Source organism: Diospyros lotus, chromosome 13 (genome assembly GCF_014633365.1).
Source record: "Diospyros lotus cultivar Yz01 chromosome 13, ASM1463336v1, whole genome shotgun sequence".
In the NCBI taxonomy this organism is placed as follows: Eukaryota; Viridiplantae; Streptophyta; class Magnoliopsida; order Ericales; family Ebenaceae; genus Diospyros; species Diospyros lotus.
The window spans coordinates 9,916,763-9,935,411 of NC_068350.1; the positions used below are offsets into that span (position 1 = coordinate 9,916,763).

General features: G+C 35.4%; 3 protein-coding genes across 3 annotated transcripts; 2 read left to right on the top strand and 1 right to left on the bottom strand.

Annotated features, from left to right (window-relative positions):
* Positions 1 to 463: 463 nt before the first annotated feature.
* LOC127788026 (uncharacterized protein At2g29880-like) lies at positions 464 to 1,493 on the bottom strand. Its single transcript, XM_052316146.1, has 2 exons — positions 1,167 to 1,493; positions 464 to 1,060 (listed from the first exon to the last, which is right to left on the bottom strand). The coding sequence occupies exons 1-2, from the start codon at positions 1,491 to 1,493 to the stop codon at positions 464 to 466; spliced, it is 924 nt and encodes a 307-aa protein (XP_052172106.1).
* A 3,921-nt stretch (positions 1,494 to 5,414) lies between these two features.
* LOC127788027 (glutathione S-transferase T3-like) lies at positions 5,415 to 6,398 on the top strand. Its single transcript, XM_052316147.1, has 3 exons — positions 5,415 to 5,759; positions 5,842 to 6,254; positions 6,386 to 6,398. The coding sequence occupies exons 1-3, from the start codon at positions 5,415 to 5,417 to the stop codon at positions 6,396 to 6,398; spliced, it is 771 nt and encodes a 256-aa protein (XP_052172107.1).
* A 4,624-nt stretch (positions 6,399 to 11,022) lies between these two features.
* LOC127787813 (uncharacterized) lies at positions 11,023 to 14,786 on the top strand. The gene is made up of 12 exons (XM_052315832.1): positions 11,023 to 11,354; positions 11,442 to 11,553; positions 11,651 to 11,724; positions 11,817 to 11,863; positions 12,001 to 12,154; positions 12,251 to 12,295; positions 12,364 to 12,568; positions 12,663 to 12,724; positions 12,816 to 12,916; positions 13,624 to 13,678; positions 13,770 to 13,817; positions 14,306 to 14,786. The coding sequence occupies exons 1-12, from the start codon at positions 11,138 to 11,140 to the stop codon at positions 14,485 to 14,487; spliced, it is 1,302 nt and encodes a 433-aa protein (XP_052171792.1). The 5' UTR covers positions 11,023 to 11,137; the 3' UTR covers positions 14,488 to 14,786.
* Positions 14,787 to 18,649: the final 3,863 nt, after the last annotated feature.

The following is an 18,649-nucleotide window of genomic DNA, read 5'->3' on the forward strand; positions in this document are numbered from 1 at the left end:
CAAAGCAATTAAGCATTATTACATCCCCAAAATTTGCAACAATATCATCAGTAAATAAAAAATCATCATCACTCGCATCTTCGTCAGTTGAATCATTGGTATGCATATTACCAACCATATTTGATTCAGTTGACATCCTGTGTATAAATATATTTATAATCACCATCAATAGTCATATCATTCATCATTTATTATAATCAACATAAAGAAATAATTCAACATCAGCTAAAACGACAACAAAGCAATTAAGCATAATTAAATCCCCAAAATATAACAAGCATTCAATTCTAAATAAACTCAACATCAAACAGTTCCAGTTGAAACACAGTTCTACAACCATCAACATCAAACTATGAAGATAAAACAGTACTTAAAGCTAATGTAATAAAACATAGTACTTTCAGCTACAACATCACCAATGAAAATAACACGATATTAGAAATTACGCAATCAACCAACCAAGTCAAAGAAGCTCCAAGATAGGTCTTCTTCTAATTTCTGGCATCTTCACAAATGACACTCTAAAATCTGGATCCTTAAAAGCCTTTATCGCTTTCATATAAACCTCATTAGACACATCTTCCATATTGTTCAAGAGGTCCATGCAAACCACATTTGAATAAGGATCCAGACTAGTAGCTTCATTATCTGATTGATTGCATGATTTTCCTTGAAGCTTTGCAAGCTTTTCTTTTAGGTAAAGTGTCCTAAGTTCAGTTTCTTCATTCCTCATACTAACTGTAGATGACCATTGCGCCATACAAGCATCGAGTTTATCAGTTTTACTGATCTTAGGTTCCTTACGTCGACGTTCGCTAGATTCACCAATTTCTTCATGCCGACGAGTATTTGTAACTTCATCAGCATTCTCCACACGTACATGAATTCCTCTGTTCAAAAAATCATCTTCTAACTGCCTTTCTTCCTCTGATGTTGGAGGAAGCTGAGTGGAAGCATTACCTAATCCTCCAGTAGCTGTAGTCCCGCTAAATATCTCTCCAAGAGTTTCATAGTGCTTACATCCTTCTTTCTTGAATATTTTGTACTCGGACTTATTAATCTACAATAGTAAAAATAAGACACATTATCATATTGTATAGCAAAAAAGGGTAAGATAGATATGATAAAAAATGATGGTGAAAATATTCTTTACTAAAAATATATACCGTATAAAAGTGTTGCCAAACTTCCTCTGGAGCATTAACTGTGTTGGTATTTGGATCCCATGTAACACCTGTATGTCCTAAAAGTTCAGAGAACAAGCGATGTACCTTACGTAAACGGTTCCATTTCCCCTTTAATCTATCTATGCCGTAATCCGTTTTTGTGAGGGTAATCATGGCTTGATTGATCTTGCCCCAATCGTCTTTCGTGAATGTAGAACATTGCAACATCCCTGATTTCACATTCTCGTAAAGAATACCAATAAATGCGTGTTCATTCTCATCGGACCACGACATTGGTTCCTTAGTCTTACCTCTGTGACCACCCATGTTCTATATTGAAGATAATAAAAAATATAAAGATAACACGAAAAATATACTCCAACTTACTAAAATATACTCCACAGGACATTAAAAATAATTCAACATCATAATTTGATAGACCCACATTTGGACCAAGGAAAAGAAAAACAAACACAAGAAAAAAAATGCAACACTAATAGCAAAAAGAAATAGGTAGTAATAATACCAAAATTAGAATCAATGTTATTTCTAACAATGTTAGAATAAAAAAGTCTATATGTTTTATTCTTCTTAATGAAATTTAATTAGTGGGGCAAAACAGTATATCAATTGTAAGCCTCTAAGGTTGTCACCTAGAAGGATTTAGGCAAATTCTGAAAAAGGCTAACAAACACTATTTAATTGATTAAACTCCATTGAGTAGCTAGCCAGTCAAAAGATAGAATCATGTGAACAACACAGACAATTCTAGAATAAGCAATTCAAAACCATAATACAGGAGGTGCAAAAATGAAATTATCAATTCACACATTGCTATTCAAATGCCTGTACCGCCTCCAATGCTTCAGATAATTGAGGCTGTTCTGAAAAATTCTGAATAGGAAGTATGTTTTCACATTTTCTAATAAAAAATGCTATACATGTTAAGCTTTATAATACACTAGGCAACTCAATTAGTATACTAAATGCAAAGGACATCCATAGCAATAAAAGTAATATTACAATGGTGACAGAAGGAATATGAGAAGAACTTAAATCACCTAATTTCTTTCTGATTTGATATGCATTTTCATTTATTGTAAGTGGCTTTCTTAGCTGTTAAAGCTATTTTTTTTTTCTCTTCTAGTAAATTACCTTCATATAAGTGAACCTGTATTAAGTTGAAGAATGGGTATTCCATTCTTTATTTCAGAAAAAATAGCAATCCATAATCTATGTTATCATGCTCGTCTTTCAATTTTAAGAGCTGGAGTATAGAAACTGTTACGCAATGGTTCATTTTGTTATATTCTACAAGCTTATTGGCATAGTGCAACAACAGTGTAGTGACAAAATGCTGAAAGATCTAAGTGCTATAAGGCCTTTGAGAGAGAAAACCCAAGAAGGTTTTCCCTGGTAAGATATTTCACCTCCTTTTAGAGATAGCTTGAAACAATGTATGAGATAGAAGAAAATTGTCCAGTTTATCTGATTAGAAATTAAAGAGAAACATGCGTTCTTCCATAAAGCATCAAAATATGTTTTAAAGTGAAACACAAAGATGTTAAAAGACCCAAGAAGCACAAAGGCAACAAGGTCTTCTACAACCTAAGCACAAGGTACTACATAAAGTATAAGAAGTAATACATCACCGAAACATGCTGTTGGAAAAGATTTTAAGGAGAAATATATCAACAAGAACTTCTAAGAAAGATTTTTCACATATAATATTTTCACTAATTCAATTAACAGTCCATGAAGCCCAATTTTGCAGCCACTAGCTTCAAGCCTATTCAAACGTATCTTATAACTATAACTACAAGTTATCCCAAATTGCTTACAAGTCAAATATGCATTAATTCCAAACAAATATACAAAGTGGCATAGATTCCAAGTGACCTGCCAACAACAAACCAAAGCCCTGCCTGCAACTCCATATATATATATATATATATTACATTATGAACATATTAAATACAGAATTACACTTAAAAAAATTGTCAATAAAAATCTCATCAATCATACCAATAATCATCAAACAAACTCAATCAACCCAACAACCATTCCAAAAATCTCATACAAACAATCACCAAACAAACTCAAACAACCCAACAGCTATTCCAAAAATCTCTAAAAGAATCAAGGAACACATCACATTTTTTAAATCTAAAACCCTACTTCCTCATGACAACAAATCCATAGATCCGGATTTAAGCAAACTATCACAAAATTACTGAAATCGCTTAAATCAGAATACAAATCAAATTATGAACAAAATAATTGAAATAAGAATACAAAGCTTTTAACCTGAAGACCAAATTCGTAGGATGAAATGACGAACGGTGTAGGCGAACGGCTAAGGGGAAAGAAGAAACAATCGGTGTAGGTGAAAGCAAGGCGTCGCTGATCTGGGTTGCTGGTGGCGACGACGTGCAGCGGCTGCAATGGCGGTGGAAGGCGTTGCGACGGCCAAAAAAGAAAAAAATTGGTTGACGATGGCTGGAAGAGAGAAAGAGAGTCGCGATCGGCGACCAACAAGGAAAAGATGCGCAATCGATGGCCAAGATGGAGTCAAATCTGCTCAGATCTAGAAGAGGGAAAGAAATGGTGGTCAACGATAGCTGGGGGCGGTGATGCCTTGGCAGGTGCAGTCAACTATGGATGGGGGCGCTGATGCTGTGGCTGGCGCGATCGACGGATAGGAAAATCTGGGTTGCTGGAGCTTGGATGAGAAAAGAAAAATGGAGTGCTTGAGGGAAATGAGGAGGCAGAGAAGAAATGGAGTCTGGGAGATGGAGTTTGGGAAATGAGGAGGCAGTCACGTTTGCACTGTGTGAGAAGAAACACGACTGTTTTCCGTGTTTTGAAATTTTAGCCGTGTTTTGGCTGAAAATAGCCAAAACGAGTTTTTTCTGTTTTGAATTTCCTTCACAAAATTTTTACTTGTTTTTTAAAATGCGTTTTTAAAAATAACAAAGAGAACACGTTTTGAGTGTTTTGAAAAACTGAAAATAGAAAACGGCACGAAAACGACAAAGAGAACAGGGCCTTAGGGTTTCGCTAAAATTGCAGTAAATAACTAAATATTTTGCACCGTTGTAATTTTGGCGAATATGTGGGCCTATTTGAAACTGAAATACTAAGAGCAACTCAACCGGGAGTTTCTATTCGGGGTGCCATCCGCCTAACTGCCGAAATGGCATCCCAAAATACAAAAATATTCACTCCAGCGGGAGTGCCATATGAAGTTGTAAAATAGCAACTCCCATACTTCGGTGCCATTTTTACATCTCTAAGAGAGAGAAAATCGAATGTTGCATTTGCGCCAACGATAAAAAATCCAACAACTATATTCAACATTATATATATATATATTTACCTGAAACAGAGGCGAGGCAGAGCAAGAGAGAACTGCGAGGGTAAGGGTGAGCAGCACCTGCGAGGGCGAGGGCGAGAGCGAGCATTGCGAGAGGCGGCGATTGGCAAGGCTACAACTGGCGAGGGTGAGCTGTGAGCAGAAGCAAGAGAAGGCAGGGGGTGCAAGCCGTTGTGAAGAAGAAGAAGCTGCAAGAGCAAAAAAGGGCGAGGGGTGTCAATCACTGTGAAGAAGAAGAAGTTGCTGTGAAGAAGAAGACTATTCTAGAGTAAGAAGGTATGTTATATATATATATATATATATTATAATCAATTATATAAACTTCGCGGGAAGAAGAAAGTTCTGGAATTGTTTGTGAATTAATGTTTATATTATAATTAATTATATAAACTCCACGAGAAGAAGAAAGTTTTGGAATGGCTTGTGAATTAATGTTTATATTATAGATCTATATATTATAATCAATTATAAGCTCCACGAGAAGAAGAAGATTCTGGAATGGTTTGTGAATTAATGTTTATATATATATATATATATATTAATGAATTGTAAATGTGAGTGAAGCCACTGAAGGTATGTTATATATATATATATATATTAATCAATTTATAATAGGAGGTATTTGGAAGTTGAAGAAATGATTTTATAATTAATTGTTAGAATTATATATATTAATTATAGTTAATTGTTATGTTTTATTTTAGTTAATTATTAGAATTTAAATTAATTGTTAGAATTTATTTTAATTTATTATTTTATACTCATATTCTTTAAATTGATTATATATTTTTGATTTTTTTTAGATGGATTCTCAATTTAACGATTCTTTCACTGATTTGCTTATGAATAACACCGATTTATATGATGATACTATGCGGCCCAATCCTGCAATATTGGAGCCAGTACAAGATGAAGTCGTTCCAAGAATGAGAAAATCGCAAAGGACAAATAACTTCTCTCAAGAAGAAGATAAATTAATTGTGTCTGCATGGTTTAACATGAGTAAAGATGCAATTACTGGAAATGAACAACAAGGTGGTGCTTTCTGGCATACAATATTGAAATACGTAGAACTTAATGGAGGCAATCAAGAAGAACGTTCGCAAGCTTCTATTAAAAGCCGTTTGACTGATATAAATGCAAAATGTGCTAAATTTGTTAGTTTTTATAGCCAAATTGAAAGACTGCGACAAAGTGGACACACCGAGCAAAATAATGTAAGGATTGAGTTTTTTTAGATAAACACTACTATGATTTAATATTTGAACTATTGATTTAATGATTTTATATGTTTTTTAGGTTGATGAAGCAAAAGAAATGTTTGCAAATATTATTAGAAGACCATTTCAATATGAGCATTGTTGGAATATCTTGAAAATGGAGCGAAAATGGACTGATAATCTCACCAACAATAAGAAAGCAAAAACCCATTCAACTGGTAGTCCTGCTGAATCAAATCATGTTGAATCTTGTTATTCAACTCCATATTTAGGGGATGACATTGAACCATCGTCTACTCCCAACCTCAATAAGCCATTAGGCAAAAAAGCTTCGAAGAAACAACTTAAAAACAAAGAGAAGCAAACCGAGACTGAAGATATACTAGATTATCATAACTCGAATCAAAGAATGGAAGTTGAACGACAAAAAGCGGAGCGGCATGAGAAAATGTTTGCTCAACAGGAGATAGCATTGGAGCAACATCATAAACAGTTAGAAATTGAAGAAATGCAATTAAAAGTTCAAAAAAAAAAGGTAGAAGTTGAAGAAAAGAATAATGAATGGTAATATGAAATGAAAATCATGAAAACTGACACTACTAGTATGGACCCAATTTCTGCAGCATATTGGAATAACTTGAAGATGGAGATTATGAAAAAGCGAGGTTTTACTTTTTAGTCATTATTTATTATGTTGTTATTATTCATGAAAAGCTATGTATTAAGTTTGATTGTTATGAAAGTACTTTTGAAATTGACTAAAAATTCTTGAAATTGAAGTTGGACTTTGATTGTGTAATACCCCATATCTATGTGAGGTCATTTGGGCAAGTTTAAAATACCGAAAAGTGGGTTTGATAATAAAATAAATCACCGAATTAGCTGCAAGGAATGTCCCGAGGCTGAGATTTTAAAGGAAAATAATATATCATTGCTAAGCCTCCCGAGATAGGATTTTTAGTATCAAAAGAAATCGAATCGGAGTTAATTTTCGATACAACTTCAGTTCGGGCTGAAAATTGAATTATCGGTAAGGAGCGCCTTAGAATTTAGATATTTAAAAGAAATGATATATTAGATTATAATTATTTTTTTATAAAAAAAATATTATAGTATCATGTAAAAAAAAAAAAATCAGATTTCAACGTGAGGCATGGCCGCCTGCTGCCGTTGCTGTCAAATCAGCAACTAGGGCATGGCCGAACTGGCATGGACGTGAAGGGGGGAGTCTCTAGCTCACGTTACCCCTTGTGATTGGTTGAGAAATGCTCGGATTTGGCTATAAATAGCCAAGTTTCGGTTGAAGATTTTCATCAAAGTACATAAACTTAGATCGAGAGTTTGGGAAGAAATTGGAGTGTTTTGATAAGGGGCTTTTGTTCCCTAGGTTGTGAGAAGCAATTCTGAAAATTTTGAGAGTTTTTGGAGTGGTATATGAGTGTTTTTGCATTCGACCGTATATATATATATATATATCGAGTGAAGGTGAAACCGGCTTGTAGAGTGAACGATTGAAGGATCTAATAAGGGGCTTTTGGTCGCGAGGTCATGGGTAACTAATCTGGAAAGTTTCGTGTCAATCGGAGTTTGAATCGAAGGTCAATTTGGCTCGTCGGAAAATGCAAAGCTTCGCCCGAGCCGGACTGTAAATCGTCAAATTGGGCTATTTCCAGTGAGTTTTTTGGCCATATGAGGGTGCCATTGTGATCGACTTGAGAAGGGCTTCAAGCTGGTGTCGTCGGATCAGCCATCGGAGTAGGTCGCCGGTCGCCATCGCTGGAGAAGATGACCAGAGGAAATGTAAATAGAAAATAAATATGAGGGATTTTTAGAAAATTCTGAAAAAATTCCAGAAGGATAAGGAATTTATTTTATGAGTTTTGGTGATTTTTCTTGAAGTAGATTCGAAGGAAATCAATGAGAAATAAATTTTCTCAAGGAAAAGTAATTATGGAAATTTGAGAAAATAGGAGAAAGATCTGGAAAATTTTCAGAAAATTCCATAGGCCTATAAATATTGTTTTATAAATTTTTGTGGAGAAAAATTTAGAAAAAATTCTTGAAGAGGTATTTACTTGAAATTATCGAGAGAAAAATAGGAAGAAATTAAAGAAAAATAATGAGAAAATTGGGAAAATAGATATTGATTTCCCTTTGAATGCATATGATGTCTAGGGTATCGTTGAGGCTCGAATTTGAACTATAGAGCACCTGGCACGAGAATCGAGGTCGGGCACGCATTTCGAGGAATCTTGAACTTAGCCTAAAGGTGAGTGATTCTATCGAAAAACTCGTTTGTAGCATATGAATAGTTTACTGTGAGTGTTCATCCTCATGGCTAGATTTATTGATGGTTTTATAAATGATTACTTACACCTATGTTATATTTCGTACGGTAAATTGAATACATTGAGATGTTAATTTTATGCATGTTATGATTTTTCGGCATTGGCATGTTGTGTTGTCCATGTGGGACGTGGGTTGTTAATCTGTGACGTAGCTCTCGAGTGTCAGCACTTGGAATGCATGCCAAGGGTTAATGCTATGTGACCTACTTGGGACGGGGCTGAGACGGACTTCACCCTACGGTACTCAAATGGCAGGGCTGAGAGTGAACACCACCCCGATTGTTGGCTCAAGTGGCGGGGCTGAAAGTGGAGACCACCCCAGGTTCCTTTGAGCAATAGCATTAAGGCCGAGGTGTCGTGAATTTCGGGGATAGTGCTGATGTGACACTCTTGGGGCTAGGGTTGTGTTGGGTTTTGGAATACTTTTGAGTAGGAGCGTAAAGTCTAACAATGACAATAGGGTGATTCCCGAGTTCATATGTCGAGGTTGTCCCTCTTAAGCAGGATTGGTTTGCCAATGGGTCGGTGTGGTCGTGTCGCCTTTAGAGAGATTGCATTTTCCCCGGTTAGGGCTAAGTGCTATGTGGGATTCTCTTAGGCTGGGGCGTGTCGGGATTTATCTGTTTTATATATGATTTTGCATATCTGCATGAAAATGTTTTTAAACTCTCACTTAGATGATTCAGCATCTAATTTGGACTATGTCCCTGGAATATTCAAACGTTTCAGGTGAAAGCAGTGGCGCCAAGGGAAAAAATGTCATCGAGATGTAGCTGCTATGTTTAGTTTTCGTAGGTTTTGTCTATGATTACGATGTTCAAAGGTTATGTAATATTTTGATATTTTCATGTGAAACATCAATTTGGTTATTGTAAAGGAATTGTCTGTTATATATCATTGAGGTTTCGATCTTACTTCCGCTGATGTGATTGATATTGCTTGTCTTAGTCTATTAATTATTAAATTTTGATATGCTAAGAAGGTACAATTGGGATTGTCGGGAAACGATTATGATAAGAGTATGCATATCGAGAGACTTATGTTGTATATAATATTGAAAAAAAAAAATATTCTCGAAATCTCGAGGTAATGCTCGTTTTGGGAAAACGGGGTGTTACAAATTGTTATGAAAGTACTTGTGAAATTGAAATACAACTTGAAATTGAAAATGGAATTGAAAATACAACTTGAAATTGAAAATACAACTTAAAATTGAAATTGGAATTAGAAATACAACTTGAAATTGAAATTGAAAATATAACTTGAAATTAAAATTGGGAAAATTATTATTCGCCACGGCGTTCTCACAAATGCTTGATAAGATCTGATTGTAGTTGAGAATAAGTTACACTGTCCCTAATCTGACAATGGGTTTGCATAAAATCTTTCAATTCTGGTGTATACGCATGCGACACTTCTACAAGCAGATTTGCATCACTTCCATCAAAGTCATTGTTACCAATATCTTCTTCATCCTCAATGACCATGTTATGCATTATTATGCACGCTTTCATAATATTTGCAAGTGTTTCTTCATTCCAGAAGTGTACTAGCCCACGCACGATTGCAAAACGGGCTTGAAGTACCCCAAATGCCCGCTTTACATCTTTTCTTGCCAACTCTTGTGCTTTAACAAAATATTTTTTCTTCAAACCTTGTGGGAAGGGGATTGTTTTTACAAATATTGATCAGTTTGGATAAATACCATCAGCTAGATAACATCCCATTGTATACTCGTGGCCATTAATTATATAGTTTACTAGAGGAACATGACCATTTGCTAATAATGAAAAAATAAGGGACCTATCTAGAACATTTATGTTATTCAGCGAACTAGGAAGCCCAAAAAATGCATGCCATATCCAAAGATCTTGAGAAGTCACGGCTTCCAAAATGATTGTTGGTTCATGACAATGACCAGTATACATACCTTGCCATGCGGTCGGACAATTTTTCCACTTCCAATGCATGCAATCAATACTCCCTAATATTCCGGGAAAGCCACGTTGTTCCCCCATCTATAGCAATCAAGTAATATCGCTATTATTTGGTGGCCTCAAGTAATGGTTGCCAAACACTGCAATAACAGTTTTCACAAACCTTCTTAGACTAAGTATGACAGTGCTTTCTTTAATTCTAATGTATTCATCCACAGAATTCTTAGGTGTTCCGTAAGTAAGAATTCTGTAAGCAGCTGTTATCTTTTGGAGGGATGACTAAGTATGGATTGTATTGTTCAACCTCATTTGCAATTCGAAGAAAAAGAGGATGACTCATTCGGAATCTCCTTCAAAAAAACCCTTCATATACACATGGGGTTGTAAAATAGTCGCGGTAGAGTCTTTCGTAACCTTCAACTTTATCACGATTAATTGTTCTACGGCCTGGAACAGAACCACGATGCCTTCTTACCCGTTCACGACTAGACCCTTCTGACCTTCTGGTTGAATCATACAATGTATCTAATTGATCATAATCTTTTTCCTCAATATTGAGGATCCCTCCTAAAATATTAGGATAATGATTCATATCAATGGATGAATGCAAATATGAGAGAATGAATGATTTTAGAGAGATAATGTAATATAGATAAATGAAAACATGAGAAAGATTATCATATTTATAGATGAATTTAAAATTTTTGAATTTTTATTTTGGCAGTTAAATTTTAAAATTTCAAATTTAATGGTTGAATTTTGAAATTTGAATTTCAGCGGTCAAAATTTGAAATTTAAAATTTAAATTTTAAAATTTTAATTATATTTTTTAATAAAAATTATTAAAATATTAAAATGGCACCCTTATTTATAATCTACCATCGAAATAGATATAAAATTTAGAAATAACATAATAATATTTAAAATTATAAAATAAAATTTTAGCACTTCAAAATGACACTCCTTTCGAGATGCTCTAATAAGGAAAAAAAAAAAAAAACACACCCTCGGGCCTCCGCCTTTCCAATTTTGGTCCCAAGAAGCTTCTGGTTAGGGTTTTGCGTTCTCCGGACGAGCAGCTGCCAAGGTAATGATCGGCGTGGCCGCTAAGTTGTCAAGAGCCGCAAAAGCCGCCTGCAGGCTCTACGGAGCAGCTCCCATCTCCCGGCGACCATCGCTCATTTCTGAGGCTTCTCCGTTACTGCCGCTCTCAAGGTCAATCTCCAAAAGTAACGGCCCAAATGTCAACCCGGTCGCTCTTCAGATGATCAGTTACGCTCTCTCGCATGCCCGATCCCGAAAATCAGGTTTCTGGCCTTCTTCAGTTTCACTGTTTATATGCACAGAGTTTAGAATTGCAAATTGACAATACGTATTGCACAATTTATATGCAGATGACTCGTACGGGCAGTCTCTGCTTGTTCTGGAACAGTGTCTCTCTATGCAGCCAGACGAAAATTCTAAAGGAATGGTCCTGCTCGCTATGTCTACCTTATTCCACGAAAGGTTTTGCCCATCTTCTCCTGTTTATTTTGTTTTCTTTCTTTTATTTTTTGATGTGCTATATTTTGATAGCCATAGTGGTGTGAATGGGTTTTACCAGAGGAAATTTTTCTGAAGCGATAGAGAAACTCCACAGAGTTCAGGAACTGAGCCTCTCTTCTATGGGTATTCGCGGTAAATTTAGCATTATGCTTTTGCTTTTTTATTGTTTCATTCTTTGTTTGGAACCAAAATTTTATTGTCAATCTGGATGGCCCTTGTTGCAGTTGCCGCAACAGAAGCACTTGTTGGAGTGCATTTAGAGTTGGGGCAGGTACCACCTTCGCTAGCACCCATCTATTTTTAAAATATTATTTGTGTTTGTCTAAGTCTTTGATTAGGTTATTTCCGTATTTCAAGTTCAAATTCTTTTGAAGCACGGGATCTATTGGTAGTCTCTTCTTTTTGCAGGATGATACTGCATCGGTGCTTGCAGAAGTGTGCTCCCAATTATTGGATACTGTCAAACTTGAAATTGGTGGTGGGTATGGCTTCGAGGTTTTGGAAGCCCGTACTAAGGCAATTAAAGGACTGGTTGAGCTTGTCCGTGGTAACCTTAATTCAGGTAGAAAACTAACCTAAGAACCGGTTGAACCTTATTTCCTTGTCTAGATGGGTATCTGTTTGTATAACAATCTCGTGTTGGGTTGCTTATGTGCAGCTGAGGCATTCTTTGTAGGTGCTGAGAACAACAAGTCTTTTGCTGGTGGGTTCATTTCTGGTGGTCATTCAGGAAGGTTCTGTTCTACAGTATATTGATGTTGTGATTTATAGGAAATATTACTCTATCATATGGAGAATTTCTACATGTCAAACGGAATTTCATAATGGCAAAGGAGTTATATGAGAAGGTAATTCAAGGCATGTCTGAGAAGACAGATTCCACTGACCCATATTACTTAGCATCTTGTAATATGGCCTCGGAGGATGTTTTATTGGCTGCTACCTGTGCTTTAGGGCAGTTAGAGACACATCTAGGGTAAGTTTGAAATGGCGTTCTGCTGTATTTTTCCTCTCCATATGACATTTGTTTTTGATCTTCACGTCATGGATTTTGACCTGCAACTTTTTAGTAACTTTGCTGATGCAGAAGAGATACTAACTACAGCATTAACGAGAACGGAACAGCATTTTGGTATGTAGAATTTGCTTTTTATTTAACAATGAGGATATGTCAAGGCCTATATGTTCCTCCATTTACCATGATGTTATTTATATTGATCTAGGCTCCGATCATCCAAAGGTTGGGGTTGTTTTAACCTGCATAGCCCTCATGTTTCGGCATAAAGCAATGCTGGAGCATTCAAGTTCCATTTTGATTCAAGAGGTCAGAGTTATACTATTGATCTAGTTTTTATTTAGCATTTGACTTCTCATCATGACACTCTTTTCTTAGCATAAGTTTATCTGCCCAATATTAGCATATTTGGGTCCTTGGTATAATGCCCGTCCGCCTGGTCACTATATCTGTGCTGTTAGTTGAAAATCCATGTTTTATCTACTAACACGTGCAAGGTAGTTAAAATCGGAATTTTAAGTGGAATCCAAAAAGGATCCATAAAATCGAATTGTAAAGTTGTAAGATTTTAGAGACAATTAAAAATATCCTTTAAATTTTGTAAATATATGTTTATAATAACATAATTTTATAAAAAATAAATTAATATTATTTAATAATCTGATTATTCCTTATTATAAATGAAATGCATGTACTTATTTCAAAATTACTTCATCTATCAATTTCAAAAATACTAAATAATTAAATTTTTTTAAATATTAAGTCCATTTATCATCATTCATCCATCCATAATTAAAACTCCAAATATTAGTTCATATATTGTAAATTCTCATAAGTCATAATTTAATATTAATAAAAACAACAATTTCGATTTTACAATTTTATATCTCGATCAGGATTTTAACAACAATGAACACGCGTGTTGTTATCATGCTACTGGTTTGGTTATGATTTACTTGGATTATAGCACGTTAAGGTTTTTATCCCCCATCATTGATTTCCTTGGTGACATACAGGGACTTTATAGGAAGGCAATAGATTTGCTGAAAGCTCCATTGTTGGGCACTGAAGGTATGGGGATCAATTAATTACACTCTCTTTTTCCTTCCCCTTTTCTGGATACAAAGTCAAATTGAGAATGCTTTTCCATTTTAATCCACAGGTGAAGAAACACAGTCCTATAGAAGCGACATACTAGCTCTTGCAAGAGGTGTAGTTTACTATTATACACTTCAATTTTGAATGAACAAGAATTGACTTTGAGTTAGTTTGAGTATGTAGCGCCTGAACATTACTTAATTTCTGTGGGTGCATGAAATTGACCTTCTGGAGCTCCTTTGACTAACCATCTCTAAAGTCAATGGTTTGTTGGGATTTTTCAACTCTGAAATTGTTTAGATATTTTACATATCATCTGCTGCAATGGTGGTTAGTCTTTATCATTTCTATTATATGATGTGTGGCATGTGTCCTGCATGGTCCAACAACTGATGGTGTCGAAGTAAGATGGACATCCTCAATACTAGAAGATATATAGGCATGCTTGTATGAATGGGTCACTTGTTCCCGTCTATGTTTGTCATGTATGACAAAGCTATACATGGTTATTCATTTGTAACAGTTTTTTTTTTTTTCCCCCTGTAAATTTGCTTTGAAGACTAAGCAGAATTTGTCATGTGGCCTGCTGTGGTTGTGCAGGTGCATATGCAGAAATCTTGTGTATCCAACAAAGCAGAAAGGCTGAAGGAGAGAAAATGAAGAGTTGGGCAGGGTCTGCGTGGAAAAACTCCCGCCTGTCTTTGGCCGAGGCCCTGAATATATCTGAACCTTCTTCTTCCAAGGTGCCGTTGATAGATGCTCGAATTAGCAGGACCCTCTAGTTCTACTTTCTTTATACTGTGGCCACCGCCTAATGGTTGTTAGCGATGCTTAAGTTAAAAACGAATTTTTTGTTTGAGACATGGTTAATTTTTTCAATTTCCACTTGTTTGTTTTATTTATTTCTGTGGAAACATGTACTATATAGAGATGGAGAGTAGCTTAGAGTTCGTGTCCGTCTGATGTTTTTTTTCACAGACCCTTGCAAAGGGGAGACGCCCTACATTTGGCCCTCTTGTAAAGTAATTTGAATCATTTGAAACTTTTAGAATGTTAAGAAAAGCTGGGGCTTTTGTTTTAAGCAGGTAGCCCATGTAGCTCATCTGTGAAATTCTCCTACGAATATGTTATTTTTAGAATCCGAGTTACAGTAACCAAACCCGCATATATGGTCATCTTCCACTGCTATTCTTTCTGATAGTTCTGGGTTTGTTTTGTTGGGATCACTGTAGCAGAGTTAAGATCTGGATGCTAGGTAGGGTTGCAATCGAATCGAGTTGGGTCGAGTTTTGCTAAGTTTAAGTTTTGCTCATTAGCTAATTTTTAGGCTCGAGCCTTAAATCTTGACTCAAACTCAAGTTTGATTAATGTGAACTAAGACTGAGCTCGACTTGTTAAAAAGTTAATGAGTTGAGTTCAAGCTTGAGCTCGATAGAAGTTCGAGCGCCTATTGGCGAGTTTGAGTATGGGTTCGTAAATAGGTTCAATTTGGCCAAAATTTGTTATTTTATTTAAATTTAATTTATTATTTTATTTTATTATATACATTATATTATATTAAATAATTAAATTAATATATATAATTTTAAATATATTTTAATTAATTATATTATTATAATAATTTAAAATTTAATAATTTTATGTTAAATAATATATTTATAAAATTATAAATAAATGTATTAATTTATTTATAATTAAATTTCTTTATAAGTTATTCATGAATTTTTAATTAAATATATTTATGATTTTAATTAAACTCATTAATATTTATAAGTTTTTAATTGAATATGTTCATAAATTTTATCAGTCTAGTTTTACTCAATTTAAGTTTAATTTATTTATAAATTGAGTTTTAAAATTAAAATTAAACTCAATTTATTTATTTTAATAAATAAATTAAAATAAATTTTTATTGAATCAAACCGAAATGATTGCAAACAGGTGGGCTGATCTGTGATCCTGATGTTTGGGCAAGGCAAGCAGCCGTAGTGCTGAACACTCAGATGCTCTGCCATCCACCCCAGTCCAAGTATTTGATCTCCAATTAATCGAAATCTGCATCAAGTTTTTTTTACTGTTTCCGGTACGAAACGGTCCTTTAATTTCCTTCCTTCCAGTCCACTAGGTCTTTGGAAGTTCACTATAGGGTTTTGTTGCTTGAATTCCACTTAGAGGCTCGAAGGAGCTCGTCTTTGGGGATTTTACAAATGCATTTCTGGAAAAAAGAATCTATAAAATTGAAAAAATACAATAATAATTATAATAAAACAATAAATTTACATTGTGGGAAAGATGATCTTGAGTCTTGTGTGATGATGATCAAGAGACTTGGGAGTCTTATTGTAATGATCAGGTACCCTAATGAATGGGTGACCTCTGATGATCGGGAGACTTGTTAAGACAAACTCATTAAGGGTATGGGTGGAGATCCCCACGCAAACTCTGTGATGTTTAAGTTAGTTTTTGAGTGTTTGAGAGTAAGAAATGAAGTCAGAGTGACAAAGTAAGTGTATTTGAGAGAAGAGGTCATCCTCTTATTTATAGAGGAGGGAGAAGGGGATACGTGGCAACCATCTCAAATTTCTTAGGTGGCATATTCTGGGCATATTTTGTAAAATCTCGAAATATTTTTGTGAGTTTCAGGGAAAGTATTGGAAAGAGACTCCCGGGTTCAATTTAAGGAATGCCCTAGAAGTATCTGTTGGTCACAAGAGAGGCTCCCAGGTATAAATGATAGAAATGATTGGGTATCATGACCAAGTGGGCACTCGATCATGATTGAGTAGTGCCTACTCGGTCATTTGCCGAGCAATGTTGCTTTCTCATTTTCCTTGCCTTTTTGTTATTCTCTTTGTTCGATTCGTTTCATTTTTGCTTCATTGTTCATCACTTAATGGGCCATCTTTTGTTGCATTATTCTTCTTGATCAAGTGGGGCCCACTCAATCATTGTCTTGTCTTTCGCTTGTTAGGTTCGTTCATTGTTGCCTTTACTTTTGGGTTGTGTTTTGATACTTCATTTTAAAGGTTGTTCCTTTTCAACGAATGAAGGCGTGCCTTCATTGCTATGAGCCTTCCATGATCGAGAGTGGGGTACCCTTTTTGATCATGTCTTGATTTCTTTTTACCTTGTTCTTCATTTATTGGTTTTTACTCTTGGTTTGTGGATTTCGATCTATTTAAATATACACTTGAGCTGGATACTCACTTGTAGATTTTGACCTAGATTTGTTACTTGGGTCTGCTACGTACCTGAAATGTCTGTTGCTTACAAGACATAATAATAATGATAATAATAATAATAATAATAATAATAATAATAATAATAATCAACATTATGTGAGAAGCATCAAATTAACAACGATAATTAAATGCATATTTAAACAATAACCGAATAAATATTCAAATGATCATGAATTCAATTAGTAAATTATAAACCTCAGGGTGTAAAAAGAATGATTTATGATTGAAGGATTCAGAGCATCATTGAAATTTGATAAATTTTCCAAATCATCACAAAAATTTGAGATATTGGTTTCATTCCAAATCTTCTACTGTTTACTGTTTGTTGCTCCATGTTTTTTTTTTTTTCCCACCTGATTGTATGGAAGAAAGGGGTAACCATTTCTTCCATTGCAACCAACCAGTTGAAAAAGGAGAACTTGGAAACAATAACATGGGCCTTTTGGTTGAGTAGGAAAAGTAACTACACAAAACTAAACCCACAAGAAGCAAGCATGATGCACAACCAATTTAGGAATGGAAAATTCTATTCACAGCCCATATCTCCATCATTTTACCCCATAGCCCACTCTCTCCTCCAATCACCCTTGATTGTCGGCCGCCACCTTGCGTCTCTCTTTCTTTCCCGCACCATATACACACATACACACACAAACACGTACATATATATATACACGTCATTGCTGGGTCGGCCATGACTGATCTACACACACAAATATACACACACACGATTGTTGCATGGCCGCGGCCATGGAATGACCCGACTACCATGGCCGATTGGTAGCAGTCGGGGAACGTTGGGTTCCATGGTCGTGGCCAGCAATCGTGTATGTGTGTATATATATATCTGTGTGTGTGTGTGTCAGTCATGACTAACTTAATGGCATGTATCTATATATATATATGTATGTGTGTATATAGTGCGGGAGAGAAAGAGAGACGTGAGGCAGCAGCCGACGATCAGGAGTGATTGGAGGAGAGAATGGGGTGTGGGGGTAAAATAGGTATTTTAAAATTATTAAAAAATTTAGTGAGGTGTAGGTGTAAAGAGTAATTTTATGGATCGTGGATAGAATTTCCTTTAGGAATTTCTTCCCCACTACCCACGACCAGTTTTGTGATAAAATACTCAAACTAGAAGCATCAATCAAATTCAACATGCAACTTATACCCAACTGAATATATATATATATATATATATATGTAATCAAACAAATCAAGCGGGGGGCTAGCATTGTCATTTTTGACTTCCAAGATAAGGCTAGGTGGGAATGGAAAGGGCTAAAAATGAGAAAAACAGCACCACGAGTAAAGTCAATATAATAATAAAAGATTACAATTAAAATAAAATAAAGACAAAACAGATGGAAGTGTAGATGTCCGATGAAGGCTGCTCAGCCAGGCCAATGTTTTATGTTTCTCAAGCTTGTACACTATTGCTACTCTGTTCCCTTCTGAGCCGAGCAGCCACTGAACTGAAGATATTGGGTTCACCTTCCATGGATTTCTACGAACCAACTCAACGAACCTTGTAATTTGGGGAAAGACATGCAGTAGTCTTTCTTGTCTCTTGCAGCAATTCAATTCTTTTCTATATGAACCCAACCCTGAAAATCATCTCACATGCAAGTTGATGCTTTCTCTCCATCTGTTAGCAAGTGTCAATGGCACACTTCTTACGGGATTGAAGGACTAGACTTTA